The following is a 25,682-nucleotide window of genomic DNA, read 5'->3' on the forward strand; positions in this document are numbered from 1 at the left end:
TGACTCCTTGTGTTGTGCTAGCTAGAGGGACACTTGGACTTGAGCCAATATCTGCTGTCATCTTGCTCCTTGAACCTGATCCTTTTGTTTGCATTGGTTATGGAATCTCAGATTCTTGGCTTCATTTAGCATATCACCATGCCTGGACAGAAAGCTGGAACTTATTCTGCAGCTTGATAAACACGTTGCCTCTAAGATTTATGATCAGCCTGTTTATGTTGTACCGGAATTAAGTAAAGCAGCGGAAACTTGTCCCAGCCCTAAACTGAAAGTCAGGAGAGACAGAATTACAGCAGAAAAATTAACATCAACCAATTTACACAATTAACAGCAACTTTTACAGCTCTGTAGACACAATAGCTCCTGCTTTCTTCCACCCCTCTGGAAGTGCCCAGTCTTCCTCTGGCCCTCTCCTCAAATATGAAGGCTATAGAGAGAAATGTCCTGCATTCTTAGGCCAAGACATCTTTACGGCTACAAAAGGCTGCCATCTAAATTGCTATGCCATCTAAAATTCTATTACTAACTTGACTCAGCAGCCAGTTTGGGTAATTCCTTATCTCTTAGAGCAGAGCCCATTTCTCTCAGCTTTGCAGGCTTCATAACATACATTACAATACTTAATCAATTACAACCAGGAATGCTTCTCATATTTATGTGTAGCCTGTGGTTTAGATTTTTTTTTGGAGTTGAATTAGGCTGTGCAAAAAGCATGTAAGGTGGACTCGTTATGAGTGAGAAGAGCAAGTTAAATTAGTCAGAATGGAATAGGATCAAACTGACCTGGAGATTAAGATGGTACCATATTAAATGGGTGTTATACTTTAATCCTAATTCAGGAAGAGACTGCAAGCAGTCTTGTGTTAGTAACAGATCTGCTAACTCAATTTCAGCTAGGTGGGTCCAGCAGAAGAAGTTGTGATGTGATTTGTTCGGTTTTAGCAAAGTGGGTTATCTCAACCTTGCCAATATTGTGTGTAAATGAAGGCTGGCTGTTGCATCCCTTCATGCTCCCAGGTCCTTGCCTGACTTCACTCTTCACATTAAAGAAACATCTGAAGTTTAGCAAAGGAGAACTATCATATTCTAAAAGAAAATGTGGTTTCTTAGCATTATCTTGATTTCCCAGGGTGCCTGGTCCCACCTCCTTTCTCAGAAATAAAAATGAAGGTGGCTGAAGGTTAAGACATGTTCTAGAAGTTGTCTATCCAGCAAACGACAAATATAAGTACCAGATATTATCCCATTGAAGAGACAAGGTCAGGGACCAGCCTGGTGCTCCATCATTGGAGGTTTTCAAGAAGAAATTGGAAAGCCATTTATCTGAAGTAGTACAGAGTTTCCTGCTTGAGCAGAAGATTGGACTGGCAGACCTCCAAGATCCCTTTCAAATCTGTTATTCTGCTATCTGCTTAGGTATGGTGGCCATTTGTTGAAAGGAGGGGGTGGGGAAGTTGCATATTGCAAAATTGTTCTCAAATTGTCCACCAGCCCATAAAGAGACTGAGGACCCTTGTTTGATGGCTGAAAACTGGGAGACCATGAGTTATAGTGCTACCTTAGGCACAAAAACCAGCTGGCTGACTTTAGGCCTCTCCCTCCCTCTCTCAGCCTGATTCATCTCAGGGTTGAGAATTAATACATGCCTGTTATTGTTCTGACCCAACTTGGTTCCAAGAGAGCCAACACCAGGCAAAGGCAGCAGCCCCCACTTTTTAAGGTTTCATCTACGAATTCTGTTTCTTCATAGATAAAAGGCTCTTCATAGATAAAAGGCTGCTTCCAGCTAATTAGCTCCGACAAGAAAGAGCCTTGCCAAGTAGTTTTTCAAGGCTGCCAAAAACCCACAGATAAGAAATAGTTTACAAGAGTTTTCAAATACTAACTATAATGTCCACGAGACTGAGTTTTAGCGTGTCTTTGCCTTCTGCAAAGAACGCTTTTTCAAAGCTGGCTTTTATCCTCTTGGAGGAGGGGCCATTACCTTGCAGCCTTACTCCCAAGTTGCCTGTGCTGCTGTAACTGTTCTCTCCTATGAGCAATCCTCAGCACAGGCTCCTCAGGAACCTCCTCATCACTGCTGCCAGCCCCCACAATCTCTGAAGGCAGCAGTCCACTCCCTAATGGTCCTGGCCCCTCATCTGAGTCCTCACTCTCCTCCACCATATGCATCTGCTGCCGGCTAACCACAACAGTTATTCCACCTTTAAAATCCTGTAAATACAGTATTGCGCTCTCCTTGTTATCACTTTCCAGAATGACTATTTTACACGGGATGCCTCTCTTAAAGATTTCAGTGTTACTCTGCCATCGATCAGCATTAAATGTCCCAAAATAGACAATTCCATCCATTGTAACAGTTCTTACAAATGAGTTAAGCAGTAGAAAAGTCTTACGTGATGTGCAATGATTCAAAGGCTTAAAAGCTTCCTCCGTAAACTGAATAAAATTGATTTCTTATTGTTTTAAAGGATTCAGGAAGCCATCAGCCAAAGGAAATTATAATATTGCTTAAGGCAATAGTTTAAACAACTTCCTCAGGTGCAACCGACACCTAACAGAATTCTCTTGATGCAATTTTTAATGCTGAATGGTGCCTGGTAGTGACATTTAAGTCCAGATCCCTTCATTTTCTGTTATTTAAGAGTTGTAAATGCTATTGTCTTCTGTAGATTCTTTGTAAAAAAGTTTTTTTTGCGGAAATAAGCACGTGAGAGGGCGGAGTAAAGGAAACACATATTTCCTGAAATGACATGCTGTTTTGTAGTACTGCTTTTATTCCATTTATCAAGTTTGACTCTCTGTTCATCTGACAAAGTGAGCGGTCTTTTGTGCTTCAATTTTTGGTCCCTCAAGCTGGTTAAAATGACAACTGTTCTGCTTCAGATCATGGCTGTCCTTCTCGTCTTTTGGGTGACTCCTAGTAAGTACTAAATATCCCAACCCCCGCCCCCCCAACTGAATTTATATTTGGTGTCGCTGGTGGAATTTAGAAGCTGACTAATGAAAGAGCAAAAGCACATCAAGTAGAGTATTCTAATTTGTCTGAATGTTTTATATATAAAGAATTTCCTCCAATGATAAGTTGCATGCAGTTATCTTAAAGTGATGGCAATATACTACAATATATAACAAAAAGGGGGGTGGGAATCTTTGGTTTACCTGAGATAATGTAGTTTTTTTAACAATAGCATATTTAACATTTTATAACATTTTCTATGGAAGGGGAAATTTCTGTTAGAGAAATCTCATGGGAGCCTTAATTAATATAGAAAAATACGAGAGATGTAGGGAAGTATAATATAATATTTGCAAAATGTGTAGTAGGTTCACACATCAAAATAGGCTACACTTTGAGACATTTTTTAAAAAAACGAGTGTTATCCTTAGATTGCAGGAAATAAGAACATTAAATCAGGTTTTAACAGGGAACTTAATGGCTAATATATGTGATTCTGATGCTGTCCTCTGATGAAATTTTTCAAGCTCAGTCAATAAGGATTTGGTGGGCATGCACAATATGTGTGTGTATGAAATGGATTGAAATGAAATGGATTGAACAAAACTCAAGGCTTCCTAGTCTATCACAACATTTCCCCTTAAGTTCTGACTCCTCTCCTAGTGCAGCTGAAATGCCATCCATTATCAGTCCATTAGCCAGCAGAAAACTACAAAACATAAAAAATGTGGTGTTTTTGTTGTTGATTCTTACCTTTCCACAGGAAGGATGGTATCGTATGGGTATGGGTATTATCACATACTGTGTGCAGGGGACTTTAAAGAAAGATTTTTACCACCCAGCAGGAAAATATACATCACTCTTCTCAACAACGGGGATTATGAAATGCATTTGGAAGGACATGTATCCCCATGCTGTTAGCTACTAATTGCTGACAGGATCATGGGGGAGACATAGTCCAGTCTTCCTCTTTCCACACTTTATATGTTAACAGCTGACAGGCACATGGGAGAGCTGGTGTGATGCTATAGGATTTGTGGTGTACCTTGCAACCCTCCCATGCATTTGTCATCTATTAATGTAGCCTATTTTAAAACATGAGCTTAGAACTCTTCTAAAAGAGTCTTAAACCCATATGAAGTAATCCAAGTCACAGTTTAAAAGGATCAAGAGGATGGCTTCTGCAGTCCTGAGAAAAATCTACTTTCTGACTGATGACATAGCTAGCTTGTACTATCTATCAGCTGATAGATAGACTATAGCTGAGAATTGTACCATGAAGTTGCAGCAGGAGAATCTCCTCTCAGGCTATAATTAGTGCATTGCTCCTGCCATCATTGGTCACCTGCTATTTAGGCCAATATATGTCTTTAAGCTAGGATTGCCTCACAGATCTGGCAGATAAAGGGAAAACCTGATTTGAAAGAATTGGATTCACCTACTGCCTAAGACCCTGGAGGACAATGCCCAAGAATACTAACAGCTGAGGGCACCATAAGGTTGGCTCGGGTTTGGGTAGGACATGATCTGAAACCAACCTCAGGAAGACACACCAGAGCATGTTCATGGGCCTTTAGGTGCAAGTGGAGGCAGTAAGAAAAGCCAAACAGCATTATTTCTCAGCAACTTCTGAAAACAAAAGTGGACTGCGTTACTTAATGTAAGACTTACTGAAAGAAAGTACAGTTTCCAATTGTTTAAAAGGGGATACAGTAATGCCAGGAAATATTGCCTCCTAATGGATTGTGTCCTGTTAGTAAAAACTCACTTGATCATACTTCATGAAATTCAAACCTTTCATGTCTATGTCAAGGGCAAGCAATGGTACCTTGCAGATACGGTCATATATTTGCAACAGCAACTAAATAGCCATCTTTTCCACTTCCTTGTGACAATTTGAAGACATCTGCGATTGTTTTGAAGCCTATCATTCTTGCATTGCTGAGAACAAGGAAAAAATAATCATTATTGTTCACTCAATATTGCCTCGGGCTGGGGATACATAAGTTGGTTCAAGTCCACCCTTAGCCATGGAAGCTTATCAGATAATGTCCAAACAGTCAAGTTCTCTCATCAAAGCCTACATCACAAGCAGCGATCGAGGAAGGGTGAATGACAAAAGTAGTTATGACTCCATTGCAGTACAGGCTCTGCTACTTTTCCATGATGTTGAATGTACATCTTTAGGATGTTTCTGTTCCCAAAGGTGTTGTTAGAAAAAAAAAGGAAAAATAGATTATGTACAGTACTTTGTGCACCTGAGTTAAAGACAGGATGCATTCCTGTAAATCTTTTTTTCTTATTTATTTACTGACAAGGATTTATATACTGCCCAGACTCTAAGATTCCAGATGGTCTGCAGGGCAAAAATAAAATATTTGCATCTCAATACAGAGAGAATAGAAGAAAAGCAACTCAGTAGCAACAGCCAAGCAAACAATTGCAATTGGCCACCAAATTATCCCTACTTGATCACATAGCCTGGGCAGATGGCATCTGAGAGTAACCTGGAGTCAATCCACAGAGGGCTTTAACTATAATTGACTAAAACAATTGAGATTTAATATATAGTAAATAAGAAAATAATGCATAATTCATAAATCCTAAAAAAGGCATATTAATCCAAATCAGGAGAAAAAATATACTGAATTCACAATGCCACATAAGGATATTTAGTACAAACATTCTAAATACTCAAAAATAAGTAAATAAGGGGATAAGGAGCATCCTGCAGCTTGAGGCTCCAAATCCCTTGTACTTTCGGTGCTCAAATGTCATTGGGCTGCTGCTATTTTTGAATTCTCATTGTCCACTGGTTACGTCCAAGGTCATACCAATTAAAACTGACACTATTTTGATTAATTCCCAAAGCAAAACATTAATTTATTTCATTATATGATTCCAAATTGGCCTTTTTGTATGTTTTGATATTTATTACTTTCTATATTTGTGTTTGCCCTTTTTATGTTTGCTGTTTTAATCTATTCTGCTCCATCCAGAGCTGCCTTCAGTGAGGTGAGCAGCTATAGGAATTTAATTAATGAATAAATACATAAAATTAATCGATTATCTGCCATCAAGTCATTGTCAACTCTTAATAACCACATAGATAGAACTTAGAGGCATAGATAAAAGTAAATGAAGTAGATTTAAACCATGGGCTCTACAAGACCTTCATGTCCATTTCAAGTGATCTGCTTGAAAAGATCATGTCAAATAATCCTTTCTAGTTTGCAATTAGCCTGATTCAAGGTTGGTTTGATTCAGGATCTCTTTTTCAATAAACTTAATATTCAGTATATTCATAAAACAAGACTCTGGTTTAGGTGTTATTAATGAAGGTTATATTATTATTCCACGTTCACAGAACATTAAAAACCAATCAGCTGAACATTATTAAAGTATAGCACAATAGTATAGAATAAAACTAAATTCAATCCAATCCAGCAGTTTATATGGGAGAAATTAAAAGGGCAAGGCCCCTTCCTCCTCAGAAGACCTAAAGCCTGCTAGCTAGCTAAGGAGTGGAAGGAGCACCTGCAGATGAAGAAACAGAATAACAAAATAACAGAGTTGGAGGGGATCTTGGAGATCTTCTAGTCCAATCCTCTACTCAGGCAGGAGACCCTACACCCAGGGGTGGGATTCAAATTTTTTAACAACTGGTTCTGTGGGCATGGCTTAGTTGGTGGGTGTGGCTTGGTGGTCATGTTACTGGCTGGGCGTGGCCAACTCAATATCACTCACATCGAGGTATGCATGTCATCGCCTGGCCTCATGACTGTGGGGATGCTGCAACAGTCGTAAGTGTGAAAAATGGTCATAAGTCACCTTTTTCAATGGTCACTCCACACAAGCAAAGTATCAGCAAAGGAGGGGAAAAAAACTCCAGAGACGTTCCTGAAACAGGAAGTCTAGTCCTGCCAAGAATTTAATAAAGGTTAACGGAGAGGCAGTTTCTGTAAGCAACACCAGAATGTTTCCTTCCTGCCTTCCTTACAGGATTAGGCCAGTAATTTCTTCTAACTACTGGTTTCTGAACTGCTTAGAATGTTAACAACCAGTTCTAGCGAATAGGTGCGAACTGGTAGAATCCCACCCCTGCCTACACCATTTCAGACAAATTGTTGTCCAATCTCTTCTTAAAAACTTCTAGAGTTGGGGCGTTCACAACTTCTGGAGGCAAGTTGTTCCACTGATTAATTGTTCTAACTGTCAAGTAATTTCTCCTAACTTCTAGGTTCTTCATTCTTTGATTAATTTTCATCTATGGCTTCTTGTCCTGCCTTCAGGTGCTTTGAAGAATAGGTGGACTTCCCCTTCTTTGTGGCAATCCCTCCAATATGGGAAGATTGCTATCACCCTATTCCTTCTTTTCATTACATTAGACAAACCCATCCCAGCAGCCGTTCTTTATATGTTTTAGCCTCCAGTCCCCCAATCCTCTTTGTTGCTCTTCTCTGCACACTCTCTAGAGGCTCAACATCTTTTTTGCATCATGGCAACCAAAACTGGATGCAATATTCTACATGTGGCCTTACTAAGGCTTTATAAAGTGGTATGAACACTTCTTGTGATCTTGATTCTATCCCTCTGTTAATGTAACCAAGGTCAACCTTGGGATTTTTTTGGCAGCTGCAGCACACTGCTGGATCATGTTTAAATGATTGTCCACTAGGACTTCTAGATCCCTGTCGCAGTTATTGCTATTGAGCCAGGTATCATCTATAGTATCTATACTATACCTGTGTATTTGGTTTTTCTCACCTAAATATAGAACCTTACATGTAGAAACAGTCTATGCATAAGCTTGCAGTTTTTGTTTGTGTTAGTGGTATTGTTCGTACCATTCAGATCAGTGCTGATGATCCCAAATAAAATAAAGCTGCCTTCGAACTGGCACCATTCTTGTGTAGGAGTACTCTTGAAAGTAGACCATTCTTATTTATTTTTTCATATTTTATTTGTGTCCCCTCTTTATTATTTTAATATACAACTCAAGGTGGTGAATGTACCTAATGCTTCTTCCTCCTTCTATTTTCCTCACAACAAATAACCCTGTGAATTACCAGGCACTGCTGAATTGGTCTCATTTTGGTTTGCCTAGATCCCTTTAGAAATCTTTGCTACTATCTGGGTCCATGTTTCAGCTTATTTGCCTTTAATGGAAGACAGAAATGCTGAAGAATATTAAACAGGGTTTTCTTTTTCCTTCCCCCATATTGCTCAAATTGTTTGCCAATTCTGATACATCCATCCTTTTTCAGAGGGAATAAAAGCTCTCAAGCAAGGATGCAACCAAGTGACCTTTCTTTAATTCTGCCTACTCATAGTACACAAAAGCCAAGACAGCACTTTTTTCAACCCTAACATCATGATGTTCCTTTCCTTTTGTTCACGCAGTCCATGGGCGAGACCAATAAGCACCAGTAGCACTTCCCCTCCTAATTCTCACACCATGTTCTGCCTTAAAATGTCTACACATTATTAGTCTTTGTCACCCATTACTGGGTGGGTGATAATGGCTGGAAAGCGAGACAGCATACGTCAGGTTGATATAATTTCCGGCTGACTAAAGGATGGATGGAGACTGGAATAGGCTGAGAATTTAGAAAGTGCAAAGTGTATCTGGAAGAGGGAATCTGAGGATGTCTGCCACACTGGAATGAAACTCTGTCCTTTAGCTGGATCCTCACAATATAGGACAAGTTCATTCTTGATTTTGAAACAATGAGCTCATGACTGAGGGATGCCTTTTCTCTCTCTTTTGCTCTCTTAAAAAGTTTATCTGCTCTTAAAACTTATCATTAAGTGTGTTCATTTTCTCCTTATCAAATCCAGACCTCACTATTACCCCTTACAAAATTCTAGGATCTTGTGCCCCCGTCCCTCTTCTGTTATTTCAAATTTGGCACTTATTCTTTGGTTTATTAATGTATTCAATGGATCATACTAAATGATCTTGAATGAAGGCTGAGTCAACCTTGAGCCTGGTGAGATTTGATCTGCCAAACTGCAGGTATCTGGCTGCAGCAGAAGTAGTTTGCAGTACTGCACTCTAACCACTGCGCCACCAAGCCTCTATTTATTTATATATTTATATATTATTTATATATTATATATTGTGCTAAACTTCCAGGAGTAAATATCTAGCCCAGTGTTTCTCAACTTTTGGCAACTTTTAGAGACGTGTATCTCAACTCCAGGATTCCCCAGAGTTGAAGTTCAAACCTTTTAAAGTTGCTAAAGTTGAAAAACTCTGATTTAGCCTATAAGGTGGTAAAAAGTATCTCTGTGTGCCAACTGTGTGCCAACTAGACAAATGTTTACACTTGGCAAAACATGTAGATGGCCAGCAGCCATGGTGCACTCTCAGAACAGAGTCATGCAAGGAAGCCAACTTAGCCAAGGATTCCACTGCAGAATTTTGTTTGTCATTTTTCAGTGGGTCTGGTTCAGTACAACAATGGCAGGAAGACAGTTCTATTCCAAGGGAAAGTGATGTGTGATTTTAAAGTGTGCATTATTTCTTGGCATGTTACTAACAAGCGGAAAGCAGGAATGCGACCAATGTCACAGTAAAGGGGCTTTTTATGGAGTTGACTGAACAGGCTGGGAACTGATGGGAAACTACTTCTTTTTCTTGGAATCTTGCCCTTGGACTTGTTCAGGCAAGTTGCTTCCTTTTTTTCTTGGCCTATTCCACTCTGTGCAATAAATGTTGGCAAGCAGACCATCACCGATCACTTCTGCTTTTAATGGGGCTGTAGTTCACCATGGATAAAATGAAAAACCAATGGTTCCATATAACTGGCCAGGAGGGGAATGAAAGACCAGCACTCTGTGCTTTTCAATCAGGCACTTCTCTGCACAGAACTGTTTCAGACTTACTTTCCTTTGGAAGGAAAGTAATAACTAGTAACTCAGTGGTTACTCTCTGATTATTTATAATCGCATGACTAGAACATAGTGATGCTATTAATCAGAGGAGGGTGGTGACTTTGGTTAATGGATAAGCGAAGGTAAAGAGGTGGAGGTTGGGGCCTGCAAGGTACCCCTTAGCCCTCCAACAGTAGAAACTGAGGAGGAAGCTACAGTGATGGCAGCCTTCCCATTGCTACTCAATTGGAGGATTGCCCTTTGGCTCTAGGTGCTATGGACAATGTTGTTTTAGTATCTATATTGAATTCAACTTGCAATCCAATTGATTTTTATATATAGAAAGGATGGAGGGTGCCCAAATGTCCATTCCTTCAGGAGACATATTGGCTTGAACAGATCTTAGTAAGCAGCAAAATATTTTGGATGGGTAACAGATCTTTACTACCTGTAGGATGGCTCTTCTGCATTCTTCAGCCTCTACTATTTTTCCTCCGCCTGCGCTTATTCATTTGGCCTCAAAATTGCTAACCCTGCCTCTGCCTCTCTTTTAAGGGAGATGAGGTGGATGGAAGAGCATCTTCTTTTCTAGTCTATGTTGGCTTCCCAATTATTCTGGGGAGGACTCAGAAACAGAAATAGAAAACCAATTTCTAGCTAATACAGTAACACAAAAACAATAGCCAGGCAAACATCTGATTAGCATTGTTGCACAAAATGTTAGTGGCAACATAGAGAGTGGCTGGGTGGTAGGAGAGGTAACGTGGCATTGTAAGAAAGGCTACAGCCTGGGGTGTAGTAATGGTCTGTGGGAATGACTTTGGGAGACAGGAGGAAGAGCTGCAGACTAGGCAACAGTCAGATAAGAGGCAGCTAAAGTCGCAGAAGGAAAAGGGATATGGCAAATATCTCAGAAAAAAAGCCCTCTCTAGTTTCTTGAACTGTATAGATGAACAGGAGAGATGCATTTTCAGATTTGCAAGTTTCTGTTAATGTAACCTTACAATAAAGCTAGAGCTAGTTTTGGGTGTGTTTCTATCTGGACTATCTCACAAGGCTGATAGACACTCATACTGAAATCCATACTAGACTTTGGAAGGATGTTGAATTCTCTAAATTATAGCATATCATAAATCAAGTAAAGATGCAAAAGCAGCAATTTTATACTTTATAGCAAATTTTCTTGGTTTTGATGCTGGAAAATGCAGTATAGGTTTATCCAAATTCAGTGATCTAAAATGTCCTTATAAATGAAAATATCAGTGTTACAGCCATGTAATATCAACAATGTCTGTGGATGTAAAATAGATATGAAATGACAAAAGCAACTTTCAGCTCTTGTGGAATTATGATTGCAATCTCAACTAAATGACTTTCCAGGAAATATAGATCTATATCTGTGAGTACTCTGACAAACTCCACCAGTGATCATCTTTTTTGTCAGTAGAAACTCCAAATTTAAGCTTTGTAATATTTCGCTGTTGTCTGAACTGTGTTTCAATATTCACATGAAAGATCTGAATTTTTCTCCATTTGGCACAGTTGTTTTGCATGCAAAATAGCTGCTTTGTATTTGGATTGTATTTTTTCGGATGTCTTGGAAGTATTTCAAGCCTATAACATTTCCCCTCCAATTTACCAAGTCAGCTGAAAGTGTCTTCTCTGTACAAATGTCGCTCATCTATAGTCCTACCTAGAGCACAGGAAATGAAAGAGCAAGGCATCCAAGCTTTTTCCACTGAAAGAAAATTGAAAAAAACAAGCTGATGCAGCTGCTTGAAATGTGGAAAAGAACAGAGGAGAAGGGACCTTCAACCCAGATTCTTCTTCTTCTTCTTCTTCTTCTTCTTCTTCTTCTTCTTCTTCTTCTTCTTCTTCTTCTTCTTCTTCTTCTTCTTCTTCTTCTTCTTCTTCTTCTTCTTCTTCTTCTTCTTCTTCTTCTTTCTTCTTCTTCTTCTTCTTCTTCTTCTTCTTCTTCTTCTTCTTCTTCTTCTTCTTCTTCTTTCTTCTTCTTCTTCTTCCTTCCTCCTCTTCTCCTCCTCCTCCTCCTCCTTCTTCTTCTTCTTCTTCTTCTTCTTCTTCTTCTTCTTCTTCTTCTTCTTCTTCTTCTTCTTCTTCTCTTCTTCTTCTTCTTCTTCTTCTCCTCCTCCTCCTCCTCCTCCTCCTCCTCCTCCTCCTCCTCCTCCTCCTCCTCCTCCTCCTCCTCCTCCTCCCTCCTGAACAAATCATTGGTAAGTAGGGCACAATGCTTGTTTAATTTTCATTGAAGTATCTTTTCAGAATCAGAACTATGCTTCACATACTTTTGGAACTGCAGACCTTTTTGTAACCTTTTCTCTGCATCCTGTTCTTTTTTTTTTTCCTAGTGCGCTCATGTGAAGTCAGTATCCATCCCAAAGTAAATGCTGTGATGTTTGGGGCTTCTTTGAATTTGACATGCACAGTTTCATGTAGCGACTATACTGAACTGAGATGGGAAGTGGCTCTTCCGTTTGTGCTCAAGAAGGGACATGGTTGGATTAATCTGTATATAGCCAGCGTGACTGAATGGACACTTCCACTGTCATGTTTAGTTAATTATGGAGACTTTAATCAAACCTACACCAAGGAAGCAATTTATGTTTACGGTAAGTATTTACACATTCTGTTTACCATAAATATTCCAGTAGTCAGACCTAAAAGGTATCATAAGGCTTGGGTCATATTTGGTTTCTAGAAAAAAATCTGTAGAAGCACTGTGCTTATTTTCCTCCCACCAACTATAAAATAGTGGCATGTCTAATGTTGTCAGTGGAGCTCAGAAAAGAGCCATTGCAAGGCAAATAATTGAGACTGGTTCATGATCAGCTTTAGAGCCTTTTCCAGCCCTCAAAAGGATTTGATATGGGAGGTTTGCAGAGTCCAACCTGGTGTGGAAAGTTAGCACCCACCCCGCTCCTAGAACATTGAACTATTTTGAGAAATATTTAAAAAGGCAGGATAAAATATTTTCCCTAAAAGAGAAATAAGAATCTTAAGGGGAACAGAAACTCAGAGCCCCAGCTCCCTGCTCCCAGCAGATATTTGGTGGCCACTGAGAAGGACTGGGCCAGCCTATCTACAAAACTAAAGACCTTCAGCTGCAGGATGATGGGATTAAGACATGACCATTCAGGACATAATAGGTTTAACCCACTACAATCTAGCAGCAGAGCTCACTACATTGCACAATCTCCTAAGACATTGCATCACGTCAACCAAACTTAACTCAGGCAAACATGACCCCTACATGGCCCCATGGAAGTCTGACAACAGCCAATAGAATAAATATTCTTGCAACAGGAACAGGAGGCCGAAGTTCAAAGCCCAAGAGAAGTTATAAATATCCCCCACTGTCAACGCCATGTGGTCAGCTGCACTAGAACCACCATGTGGTTCTGCTTCATCATTAAACCATCTTTCCAATCAGCCTCCATGCCAGGGGTGGACAACTATGGCCCTTGTATGAATTATGGACTTCAACTCCCAGAATTCCTGAGCAAGCCATGCTAGCTCAGGAATTTTGGGAGTTGAAGTCCACAAGTCATAAAGGGGCCATAGTTGCCCACCTCTGCTCCATGCTGCCAGTGTCTTTGTTCAGCTTGGAACTGAACCAGATGGATATTTCTCCCAACACTGGCTTCTCCCTTTCTGGTGATCCATTGTACTTCTGTTCTAGGTGTAAACTGACACTACAAAGGCCATGCAGTTCCCATCGAGTGACCTTCAGATACTTTGGGATGACAATTTCAAGAATTTCTGATCATTATTTTCTAAGGCCTAGCGTTAAGATCTTGAATCTCTTTTGGGCTGGTGGACACATTGGAAATTTTGAAAGTCTGTTGAGAACATGGAGAATGACCTTTATAGGGAAGACAATCAGCCTTCAAGGTAGACAAGGTCAGGGGATGCTAGTTTTCAAAAGTATTGTTATGCAATTAGGAAAATTCCAACAGAAACTGAAAATATACCAAAACCTCTCTCTCTCTCTATTTCAACATACTCCTAACTCAATCAAGGCAGAATTGTTTTGAATTTCTCGAGCTTCCTATTTCCACAGGACTTCATGTAACAGCTTCATGCTCCCCAGATGTGCTCTCACATCCCTGTACCAAGTAGCTGCTAAGATGTCATGAATAAAAACTAGACAAACTTATTTTGAGCACGCCAATAAGCCAGGGAGACGGTTGTCCTATAGACTTAAAAAAGGGGAAGAAAAAAGATTGATTTACCAATTAATAGATGGAAATGGAGATACACAACGGGATAGAACAGAAAAAAGAAATTGCCCGTGAGTATTTTGAAGATTTATAAAAAAAAAAGGAGGAGGTCAATGAGGATAGGATAAGAAACTCTCTAGATAAAATGAAGGATAAAGTACTTGGGGAAGAGATGAAAGAATTATTAAACAAAGATATTACTTGGTCTGAATTGAAAACAGCGATAGAGAATCAGAAAAATAGTAAATCTCCAGGACCAGATGGGATCCCAGGGGAACTATATAAGGCAATAGGAGAACTAATAGGACCCCTTATGGTGGAAGTTTTTAACAATGTCCTATTGGCAGCCAGAATGCCGGACTCATGGAGGGGGGGGGCATTGATTTCGCTGATCCCGAAGGAAGACTTGGACTCCCCATATATACAAAACTAGAGGCCAATTTTATTGTTAAATACGGACTATAAAATTTTTGCTTCCATTATTGCAAACAGATTAAAAAGAATTCTGAATGACCTGATACACCAAGACCAAAATGGATTTCTCCCGAACAGACAAATCAGGAATAATTTAAGAATAGTATTAGATGTTCTGGAATTTTATGAAGCCCACCCCGAGAAACAAATAGCCTTTATGTTTTTAGATGCACAGAAGGCCTTCGATAACTTGAATTGGCAATTTTTAATCCAAAGAATTTATAACATGAATTTAGGCACCAAATTTGAAAATATTATAACCACTATCTACGACACACAACAGGCAAACATTACGATAAATGGGGAATATACCCGCCCAATAAAAATAGAGAAAGGGGGCAGACAGGATTGCCCACTCTCACCCCTGCTCTTCATATTAGCATTGGAAACATTACTAACATATATTAGACAGAACCCAGACATAAAAGGATTAAAGGTCAAGAAAGAAGAATATAAGCTGCAAGCGTTTGCAGATGATATGTTTTTTTTTATTGAAGAGCCAATTGAAAGAGGACAAAAACTAATGAACGAGTTAGAACAATTTGGAGTAGTTGCAGGATTAAAAATTAATAGAAAGAAAATGAAATTAATGACTAAAAATCTAACAGGAAAACAGAAGTTAGAATTCAAAAAGGTCATGGGATTTCAAGTGATAAAGAAAGTTAAATACTTAGGAATATGGCTGACAGCACATTGCAAAACACTAAAGGAAAATAATTATGACAAACTATTGCAACAAGTAAAGAAGGATTTAGAAACATGGGGTAAACTGCAACTTTCACTATTAGGCAGGATTGCAACGATTAAAATGTCTATTCTTCCAAAATTTATTTAAATATTTCAGATGATACCAATTAAAGTACACAAAAAGTATTTTGAAGAACTTAATAAAATAATCGCAACATTCATTTGGCAAAGGAAAAAAACAAGGATAAATTTAAAGGCAATGCAAGATATGAAGAGCAGGGGAGGGATGGCCCTTCCAAATTGGGAGTTGTACTATAGTGCAGCCTCCTTAGTATGGTTGAAGGAATAGGTGAACTTAACAAGCAAGAGAATATTAGTTTTAGAAGGCCACGACCTACAGAGGGGGTGGAATGCTTTTTTATGGGATATCGGGAAAACCACCCAGAAATACTTTCACAGACACTTAATTAGAGATGTGTTATTGACTAACTGGAAGAAAATAAGGAGAAAACATTATTTAAAGATACCAATCTGGATTTCGACAATGGAAGCGATGATCCACCCAAACAATTTGGATATTACTAAGATGATTAAATACAAGGACTTATTGGATGCGCGAGGAAATTTGATATTGTGGCAAGATCTTCAAGACCAGGGAGTACAAATCGATAGATGGGCATATCTTCAAGTACAGAGTAGATACAAACAGGATAAGAAAGAAATTGGAATCAATAATAAATTTCAGCAACTAGACAAAATTCTATTAGGCCCAGACAAAAAAAAATATAACAAAATTTTATAATTACTTACTAGAGGCAGAATTAGAGGAAGAAATTGTCAAAGGGAATATGATAGCCTGGAGTAGGAACATAGGACATAGTATCACTTTAACAGAATGGGAGAAGGTCTGGAGTAGAAATAATAAAATCACAAAATTGGCAGCCTATAAGGAAAATGCCTATCAGATGTTTTACAGATGGCACCTTTCCCCCACAAGATTAGCGAAAATGCACCCCAACATGAGTCCGAATTGCTGGAAATGTAAAAAAAGGAGGAAACTTTCTTCCATATGTGGTGGTCTTGAAGAGAGGCACAAAAATATTGGCAGAAAATTAGAAAATGGTTGGAGGAAATGATAATAGAACAGGTCAAATTTAAACCAGAGCTCTTTCTATTAGGGATCTTCAATAAACAGATCTCAAAAAAAGTGAAGTGTACGATAGTACATATTTTGGAAAATTGTGGAGAATTTTGTTTTTGGAATCCGTTGGAAATTAATATGTTAGTGAGGGTGTGTAGTTCTGTTCTCAAAGACCACCTGAGAACAGAACTACACACCCTCACTATCGTATTAATTTCCAACGGATTCCAAAGAAACACTATCACCAATCTAATCCGAAAAGAGATACTCCCAAAAAAACCAAGACACAGAACAAGACAACGGTATTGCACTCCTCCCCTATATCAAAGGCACCACAGACAAAATCAGCAAAATTCCTCACAAACACAATTTCAGGACAGCCTTCGGCACCGACCAAAAAATAGCCAACATCCTAAGAAACCCCAAAGACAAGATCCAGCTAGAAAACCAAGGAGTTTATGAAATACCATGCAACAATTGCCCAGCCACATACATTGGACAAACCAACAGGAGAATAAATGCACACATCGCAGAACACAAAAACGCAGTCAGAAGAGAAGAAAATACTTCCTCCCTCTTCCAGCACCTTAAAGCCACAGGACATGAAATTAATTTCGAAGGAACCAAATTAATATCCAACACTGAACACTCCAGCAAGAGAATAATCAGGGAAGCCATCAAAATAGAGAAACACCCACATAATATGAATAGACGGGACGATACCTCCTGCCTACCAGACATCTGGAAGCTAGCCCTCACCAACAAACAAGTCCCAGCCATGAAAACCAACACCAAACCCAAAACAACACAATCCCCCTCATCAGACCCAGGCCCAAGCCCATCCTATAAACGAAGGACAACCACCATCCAGAAAACAGACCACGGCTACTTCGCCAGCTTTCGCACCCCCCGACCCCAAAACCAAACAAGCTGACACATGCCAAAAACACAGACCCAGACCCCAAACTCGAAGCCAGACTAAAACCCAGAATGCTACTTCACAGCCACCCGCTCAGGATATCACATCAGAAAACTCAGGAAATTACACCACAAGAACTCAAGAAGTTGCAACACAGCAAATGATCCAGGATATCACAGCACAAGACCAAGGATACCACAGCAATAAATCTCACAAGGTCATCACACAACCCATTACCCAAGCCGTTACTACAGAGGAGGCTAATGGAAAAGAGATCAAAACACAAACGACGCAGGAAATTACAACGCAGGCCCCAGGATACCACAAAAAAAAACTTGCAAGCCCATTACACAACCCATTACCCAAGCCATTAAAACACGAGAGGCTAATGGAAAAAAGATCACTACAAAACAAACGACCCAGGAGATTACAGCACAAGATCCAGGATATCTCCACAACAAAACTCACAAGGCCATCACACAGCCCATTATACCAACATCAACTCCATCAACCAATCAAGAGGCAGCAGCGCAGCCAACCAGCCCAGCACACCAGCCCCCACCACCAGTATTTATAGAGAGACGGCAGCTCTGATCACACACTGCTTGCACTGGCATGAAGCCGAAAGCACCAGCCTGAGGATGGTGAGTGGGACCTCACCAAAACGTTGCCAAGATACTCTTAATCTTACATGGGAAGACCCAAACACACCTAGACCTACATACCTGTACCCATGAAAATCTACTGTATATATATATATATATATATATATATATATATATATATATATATATATATATATATATATATATGTTTTCTTAAGTTTTCGTGTATGGCATTCAGCTTTGTTGTATTTTCCAAATATATATATATATATATATATTTGCAAGGATCAATTGTATAGAGGGTTTAAGATAAGGTTGAGAATAAGGTTCGAGGCCTGTTTTCTGATAGTTTTTTCTACTTTTCCTTTCTTCTTTTTTTGTTCTTTTTTCTTTTTCACATTTATGTGTGTGCTGTTTGTCTGTTTTAATTGTAAAATTAATAAAGTTTATTAAAAAAAAAGATGTCATGAAACAAAAAAAGTCAAAAGATGAGGAAACAATATATTATAATTTGTTTATTAAATTAAATATGCCATCCATCTCACTCTACAAAGTGACTCTGGGCAGCTTTCAATTAAAATTAAAATATTAAAAGAAAAGATTGATACAGTGGTGCCATCTTTTCTGTTAGTCTAATCTAATTCTGCTAGCTCTAATCAGGGTGGGATTCAAATTTTTTAACAACCGGTTCTGTTGGCTTGGCTTAGTTGGTGGGAGTAGCTTGGTGGTCATCTTATTGGCTGGGCGTGGCCAACTCAATATCACTCACATCAAGGCACACATCTCCTCGCCTGGCCTCTCATGACTGTGGGGATGCTGCAACAATCTAAGTGTGAAAAATGGTTATAAGTCACTTTTTTCAGTGCCATTGTAACTTTGAATGGTCCCTCCACACAAGCAAAGTACCAGCAAAGGAAGGGGAAAAAAACTCCAGAGAAGTTCCTGAGACAGGAAGTCCAGTCCTGCCAAGAATGTAATAAGGGTTAACAGAGAGGCAGTTTCTGTAAGCAACACCAGAATGTTTCCTTCCTGCCTTCCTTACAGGATTAAGCCAGTAATTTCTTCTAACAACCGGTTCTCCGAACTGCTGAGAATGTTAACAACTGGTTGTAGGTGCGAACTGGTAGAATCCCACCCCTGGCTCTAACCTAGAGTGCCCCTATCAGGGCCCCAGGCCAACCATCAAAACATGGCTTTAAGACCTTTCTGCTTGATTATACAGCAATTTAATTTTCTACTTTTGTTGTAGTATTAAAGTAGGTTTATTGGTATACATATATAATATATGATTTTTCTCTCCCTCCAATAGGCATAAAATTAATTTTTCTTAGCTCTTCCTTCCTTTTTTCTTTTTGGCATGGTATGTTATGTGACCTGAATGCAGGATTTGATTATCATACATGCTCAGCATTTTGCTTGCCCCACTTCAAGATTGTATTCAGTAAGCATTTATATATCTTGGAAATGAAACAAGAATCATTAGTTTAATCTTTTTAGGATGGTTATGTAGGCTATTCAGAAAAGATGAATTCAAACCAAGATAGTGTGAACCATAGAAGCATACATTTTACCTCTCTTGTGAGGTTGTTTCTTATCAAAGTATAACCATAACAATACACATGTGTATATTTGGAATTTGAATCATAATCTGAAATGAATTTGCTACTTTAGTTTTCTAACTCAGATACCAGCAGAACATATTGTTCCAAAACAGGGATATTAGATCTTAGACAATGCCATTTCCCATCCATGCAATTAATACCAGGAAAAAAGTCCCTGATGGAAATCAATTGTACCAACCTATACTTTATTCTACATCTAACTTATATGTGTACCTCTAGGCAACAAGCCAAAAATTAATCAGTTACAGACAAATAATCACAACCCTACCATTTCCACTTCCTCTTCCCACAACTGGGAATAAGCTATTAATCCTGATGAAGTCCATCATCCAGTTCATAGGATCACCACACCCATGGCAACAAACTTGTCTATATTGAATTGTCTTCCCTATTGCGTAAGGAAACAGGAAACTGGAAACTCCAGAGGAAAGCAGCAGCTTCTGGCAGTATCCTTATTTCCAAGAAGAAGCATGTATGGGTTCCATATAAGTCCTGGTGGTAATATTAGTGATTTAAAATTGAGGAAGGCTGCACTGTAGTGCAGTGGATAGAAGTGGATCCATCTGTCTTGCCCCACAAATATAAATAATAATAATAATAATCTGGGGTGACTGAGAGCATGCTGGGTGAAGAACAGATATGAGGAAGCAACTTTCCACTTTCACTTTTAGTAAAGAGGTGGTTTTACAGTGGGTGTTAGCTGGAGTCTATTTTGTGGAGAAGCAGGTCCCCCTCTATCATAACAGTCACGAATTGTGAGGATGCCTATGATATACTGCCTGCTTTCCAAATGGACCATGCTCAAAAAGATGTATTGCCACATATATCTGGGACACATCTTCCCACTCTTGCAGCTGACCTGAGGCCTCCATGACAATGGCCAGATTGTTTCCGTTGTTCCAAGACTAAGGGAGTCCACATGCAAGCATGCTTTGTTTCTCGTAATAATGTTACTCTTCAGATCGAATCTTGGTACAACTGCCATAGTCACCATTAAATGGTTTGGGAGAAAATATTTAATTCTCCTCATACTAAATGAAACTGATCCAGTCACAGTATCAAGATACATCAGAAATAAATTAACATTTTTTTTTTAGTTTTCTTCCTCCCCTCCACAAACACACACACACACACACACACACACACACGCACATGATCCTACCTATTCAAGATATAATAGGAAGACAGGTCTTCCTCATGATCATTTGTTCATTTAAATTTACATGTCTGCCCATCCTCTGGGCAGCTTACAAGTAAAAAAAAAAAAAAACACTCCCCAAACAGTACAACTACTACAAAATGTCCACCATTTCCATTTTTAATTCTCGTGTTCAGCTGTTAGTGTTTCTTTTCAGTTTTACACACTACGAAGCATCTCCTCTGTACAGCCTGCTTTTTCTTGCATCAAATTCAAGATGTCATATGTAACTGAGGAGTATGTGACTGATATTCTGATGTGGAAAATGCTACCTTTCTTTTTGCCATTCATGATACACTGATATTCTAGTAGCCATAGAGCAGGGGTGTCCAACCTTGGCAACTTTAAGACTTGTGGACTTCAACTCCCAGAATTCCTCAGCCAGCTTTGCTGGCTGAGGAATTCTGGGAGTTGAAGTCCACAAGTCTTAAAGTTGCCAAGGTTGGACACCCCTGCCATAGAGAGTCATGGAGATAGCCTTGGGAGAAATATCCAGAAGCGATCACAACAATAAAGAAGGGCAGAAGTTTCCTTGAGTCCCAGGGAGGGAGGTAGTGTTAGAAAGAGACTCAAGCTGGCTTCTCTCTGACTCACTGGGGTAGAAGAGGGAGAGAAAGAAGAAAACAATCAGACTTGCAAGATTCTGTTAATGTAGCCAATCTCAATAAAACTGAGTTCTAGTCTTCTTGTGGAATTTGCTTCCTGGTTCATAACTTGGAAAGGCTCACATTAGCTGAGGTGGCTTATGAGAGAAGTGGCTAACCTTATTTCTATGAGTCGACACATGTTGGCCCTAAATAACAACATGCCAAGGGACCGCAGAGAAGAAAGCGAGCTGGGTCCAAGAAAATATGAGATTAGTTAGGAGGAGAAATCCCTATTAAATATGGTACTATAGTATCTGTCTTCTCTTTCATGCCCATTTATTAAATTTGAAAATTAAAATTAAAAAATGCCATACTTAAAAAAAAATATTTTGCCCTTAAATGTTGGTACCAAACCAACATGCCATCCCTTTTATAGCACACAGTAACGAAGGGATACAAAAGGACATTTCAGGGATCTGGGTGGCCACCTCCTGGGTTATAGAAGAATAGGATATGGTCCTTTGAGCAATGATGAGTGCAAGGAAAAACAGGTGTGATCTGGCAGCATGGTCCACTGGTTATTGCAATGACTTGATGAGATAAATCCCAAGGATCATGCTTGGTGCTAATTTAGGAGGCTGAATAAGTTTCTCCACTTTAGATTTTGCACATCATGGGTTCATCCATAACTCTTCCATTAGACAATCTAGGGAGGCTTTTACAATGAAGGGTCCTTGGTGCTCTCTGAGCTTGTTTGTTTTTTGCAGACGCTTCATTACCTAACTAGGTAACATCATCAGTACTAGGCTTTTACAATGTCTGGAAACGACATGTTAATACTAACAACCACATATAATTCTTGATAGTATTACTGTCTCCAGGAGGCCAAGATTGCCTAGCTCTTTGAAGCGCTAACTTATCTTTCCAACTACTGGTCATAGTTAACTTTTGTCATTCCAAATCTAGAATTCTCTACGCCAGTTATATATCCAGTTTCTGAAGTTCTGAGTGGTCACTTGGAAAAAATCGTGTGCAACATTTCTAGCCTGAAGGTGAAGGGCTCCCTCCCAACTCACAGCAACATTTCTCTGAGCAGAGATGGTAATATCCTGAACAGCAGCCATGGAAAACCATCAGTGGAGTACTATTTTGTGCCTAATGTAGAGCAGGATGACGGGGCTGAGATCCTCTGTGAGGCCATCCTCCTGTTGGGTTCACAAGTGCTGAGAAAAAATGTAAATCAAACACTGAAAGTTGTGGGTAAGTTGCATTTATTTTTCATGACAGGTTAACTATTTTTTCCCCTTCAGTCTAGGGGTAGTTATTTGTTATTAGATGTCTTGTTTCTCTCTGTCAATTTATTCTAGCTTTTGAAAATCTAGGACTTGTCCTTGATAGTGAGAGCAGCATTTAAGCAATCACATCAAACCCACCTTTCTTGCCCTTCTTTCTCACAAAAAAATGGTGAAGACTATTTCCTTGTGGCAGGAAAATAATTTTTGTCTCATTGCTGATCAGATAAGTGAGTGTGAAGATTTCAGAAGCACTATAGGTTTCTGTAGAAACTGTTTAAGTATACATAGAATGGCAATCTTCTCTTCCACTTGATTAGTATAATTTGGCACAGAGTACATGAAGCCAGCTTTATAGTTGCTCCATGCTTGCACTTTATGTCAAAGCTAGGGGTTCTTTTGTCCAATGCTCTTAGGAACACACCCAAATGTTTTGCTTTGGATACGTTCTAGTACACATCACTTTCCCTAATGACTGGGTAAGAGTAGTGCTACACTGCATAGATCTTCTGGCCTGTCATCTAATACTAGAGTTGTTTTTTGAGTGTAACATCTTACAGTTATTTTTTTATGAACTTGGGATTCTCACTATCCAAAGATCCTTAGCAGAAGAAATGCTATTAGTATTGAAGTCTGGCTAGTGTTCATTTTCCTCTACTTCTTTCATTATAAAAATGCCTCCTCCAGCAGCTCATGTTTCTGTCTGTCCTAACGTGCTTCATGAACTGATCATGGAACAAAGCAATTATATGATCAGTTCATGACATGCTGTGAGAGAAGCATACTGTGAGCATATGGGGAATTCCACAGTGAATGTAAATAAATGTTTAGCGTTCTCACCTCTTCTTTGCATCTATAGTATATACCCTTTACTAAACAGTCTAGTGTTCATTCTACACATTTTTAATGACAAATCCTTATTGACAGAAAATAACACAAAATACCTGATAGGAAAATGGTGCCTGAAGAATGGACAGAGAAATGGACCGGTTTTGCTTTTTTGCATTTCTGGGCTGTCAATCAATGCTCTACATGAAATGGTAGGCAGGACTCACCTTGTTTATTCCTTTTTTCAGCTAGCCCTTATAATGTCAGCATATTGGCCACTCATGGGACTTATAAAGTGGATGCAAAAATTATGGTGACATGTAATGCTAAAGGAAAACCCAATCCAGAATATTCCTGGGAACTTCCCTCCAAAGTTAATGTGGAATTCTCAAATAGCAACAAGACTGTAACAATTAAGTCAGCAAAGGAATTCCACAATGGGACTTATCGTTGCCTAATACATAATGTTTATGGCAAGAATTCAGCACAGATTGACATTGTCTTTGAAGGTAAGATGAATGTTTTTATTTTCAGATTTGCACATTTTTCCTTCTTTTATTTATTTATATCCATGTTTAATATTTTCAACTAAACATTTGACTTACAAATTTATAGAAGGGGGAGACAATTTTGTGTGTGCATGTGTGTGTGTTTGTGTTCGTGTGTGTGTGTGTGTGTGTGTGAGAGAGAGAGAGAGAGAGAGAGAGAGAGAGAGAAATTCTGAAGAGGAGCAGGAGAAATATTACCACAGAAGTTGGAGATAGCAATCTCATCAACTCTGCGGTTTCCTCAGTCAAATAATTAAATGGGGTTTTGGTTGAATTGGTTAGAGAAATATCAACAAAATAGCAAAGCACAATTACATATGTGCAGCAAGTTCGCAAGCTCTTTTATAACAAGTTCCAAGCCATCTCTTCTGTTCTATTGCAGGGAAGTCTCGCAACTGGGTTATAGCCCCGGTGATAACAATGTTAGTATTGGGCTTAATTATCATTGGTGGAGTCTTTTACTTTTGCCGAAAACGACCACTTTAAGAGAGGACAGATCAGGATTCCTTTGGGATGAAGAGGCAGAATTTGCAGGGGATCCCTTTTGAGCTACAGCAGAAGCCAGAATGAGAAGGAATCCTAGTTCTCATTCCCAAGTCTACACAGCAGCAGAGGCAGAATTTGGATAATCTCCTCCATGGTGCCTGATCTACATTCAGCCGCTGCCGAAACAAGAAAAAGTTCCTCTGAGCCGCTGAGGACTGTTATAGGAACTGCAACATGTGCCAAACCAAAGCAAGATACCTGTATCAGATAGGAGATTCAGCTACCTGAGTGCATTACCTGAGTTGGAAATAGGGAAAAATGTTTCTAGTTCTTAGAGCTGAGCATCATTATATATATAGTACAGAAGCCTGATGATGGCAGATGAGATTCTGCCGAAACGTCGCTATAACTTTAAAAGCACAACTATAATGACGTGGGAAAATACCCGAACAAAGCTGAATAACATACATGTAAGTACCTGCGAAAACTTAAGAAAACACACACACACACACACACACACACACACACACACAATCATGTATATATGATTATATGGATGATATCTGCTGAAATCTCAGAATGTGACTGCAGGTCCAGTGACTGCAGGTACGATTCTTTAGTCTTTCCCAGAGTTATCAAAATTTGAATAATGTATGAAAATTAACACAAATAACACATTTTAATTCCCTATTGGATATAGACTTCTATAGTCAATATATTATAAAATTGAGATTGTCTACATTTTCTAAACAGATCTACTTTCTGCTTTTGCTCTGCTGCAGCTCATACAGGATGTCCTGTGTTAATTTATAAGGAAAGTTTACAAAATTTCACATCTTTCATTGAAGTAATCTTAGCCCTTGGATGCAATCTTATGCAAATACCAGAGAAGTGAAAGTAGACATTATGACTACCTATTTTTAAATTGTCTGCCATTTATGGATAGGGTTTTGTTTTTTTCTATTTTGCTTCTATCAATAAAACAACTTCATTTTAAAAGACTTGTCAAAGTCTGTACTGTTCTTTGCAACTGAAGGCTCTGCTTGAAAAAAAAAAAGGCTTACTCAAATTGCAGAAATGTATCGGTGATGCCGACTTCTTTTTACAAAAGGGAGGTTTGTGAGGTGTGTCCCCTGGAGAAGAGGAAAGCGGTTTGGTCAGGCCAATCTAGGACAAATCACTTATCCAGGGAGGAAGTTTCCTTGATACTTTTAAATCA

The 25,682-nt window shown here is 39.1% G+C and overlaps 1 protein-coding gene across 1 annotated transcript; it reads left to right on the forward strand.

Annotated features, from left to right (window-relative positions):
* The first annotated feature begins 2,711 nt into the window (after nucleotides 1-2,711).
* LOC113431299 (cell adhesion molecule 2-like) lies at nucleotides 2,712-25,462 on the forward strand. Its single transcript, XM_087956945.1, has 5 exons — nucleotides 2,712-2,923; nucleotides 12,205-12,465; nucleotides 22,276-22,569; nucleotides 23,678-23,938; nucleotides 24,360-25,462. The coding sequence occupies exons 1-5, from the start codon at nucleotides 2,749-2,751 to the stop codon at nucleotides 24,461-24,463; spliced, it is 1,095 nt and encodes a 364-aa protein (XP_087813071.1). The 5' UTR covers nucleotides 2,712-2,748; the 3' UTR covers nucleotides 24,464-25,462.
* Nucleotides 25,463-25,682: the final 220 nt, after the last annotated feature.

Source organism: Notechis scutatus, chromosome 2 (genome assembly GCF_049901735.1).
Source record: "Notechis scutatus isolate UNSWTSFEM ecotype Mainland chromosome 2, rNotScu1.2, whole genome shotgun sequence".
NCBI lineage: Eukaryota > Metazoa > Chordata > Lepidosauria > Squamata > Elapidae > Notechis > Notechis scutatus.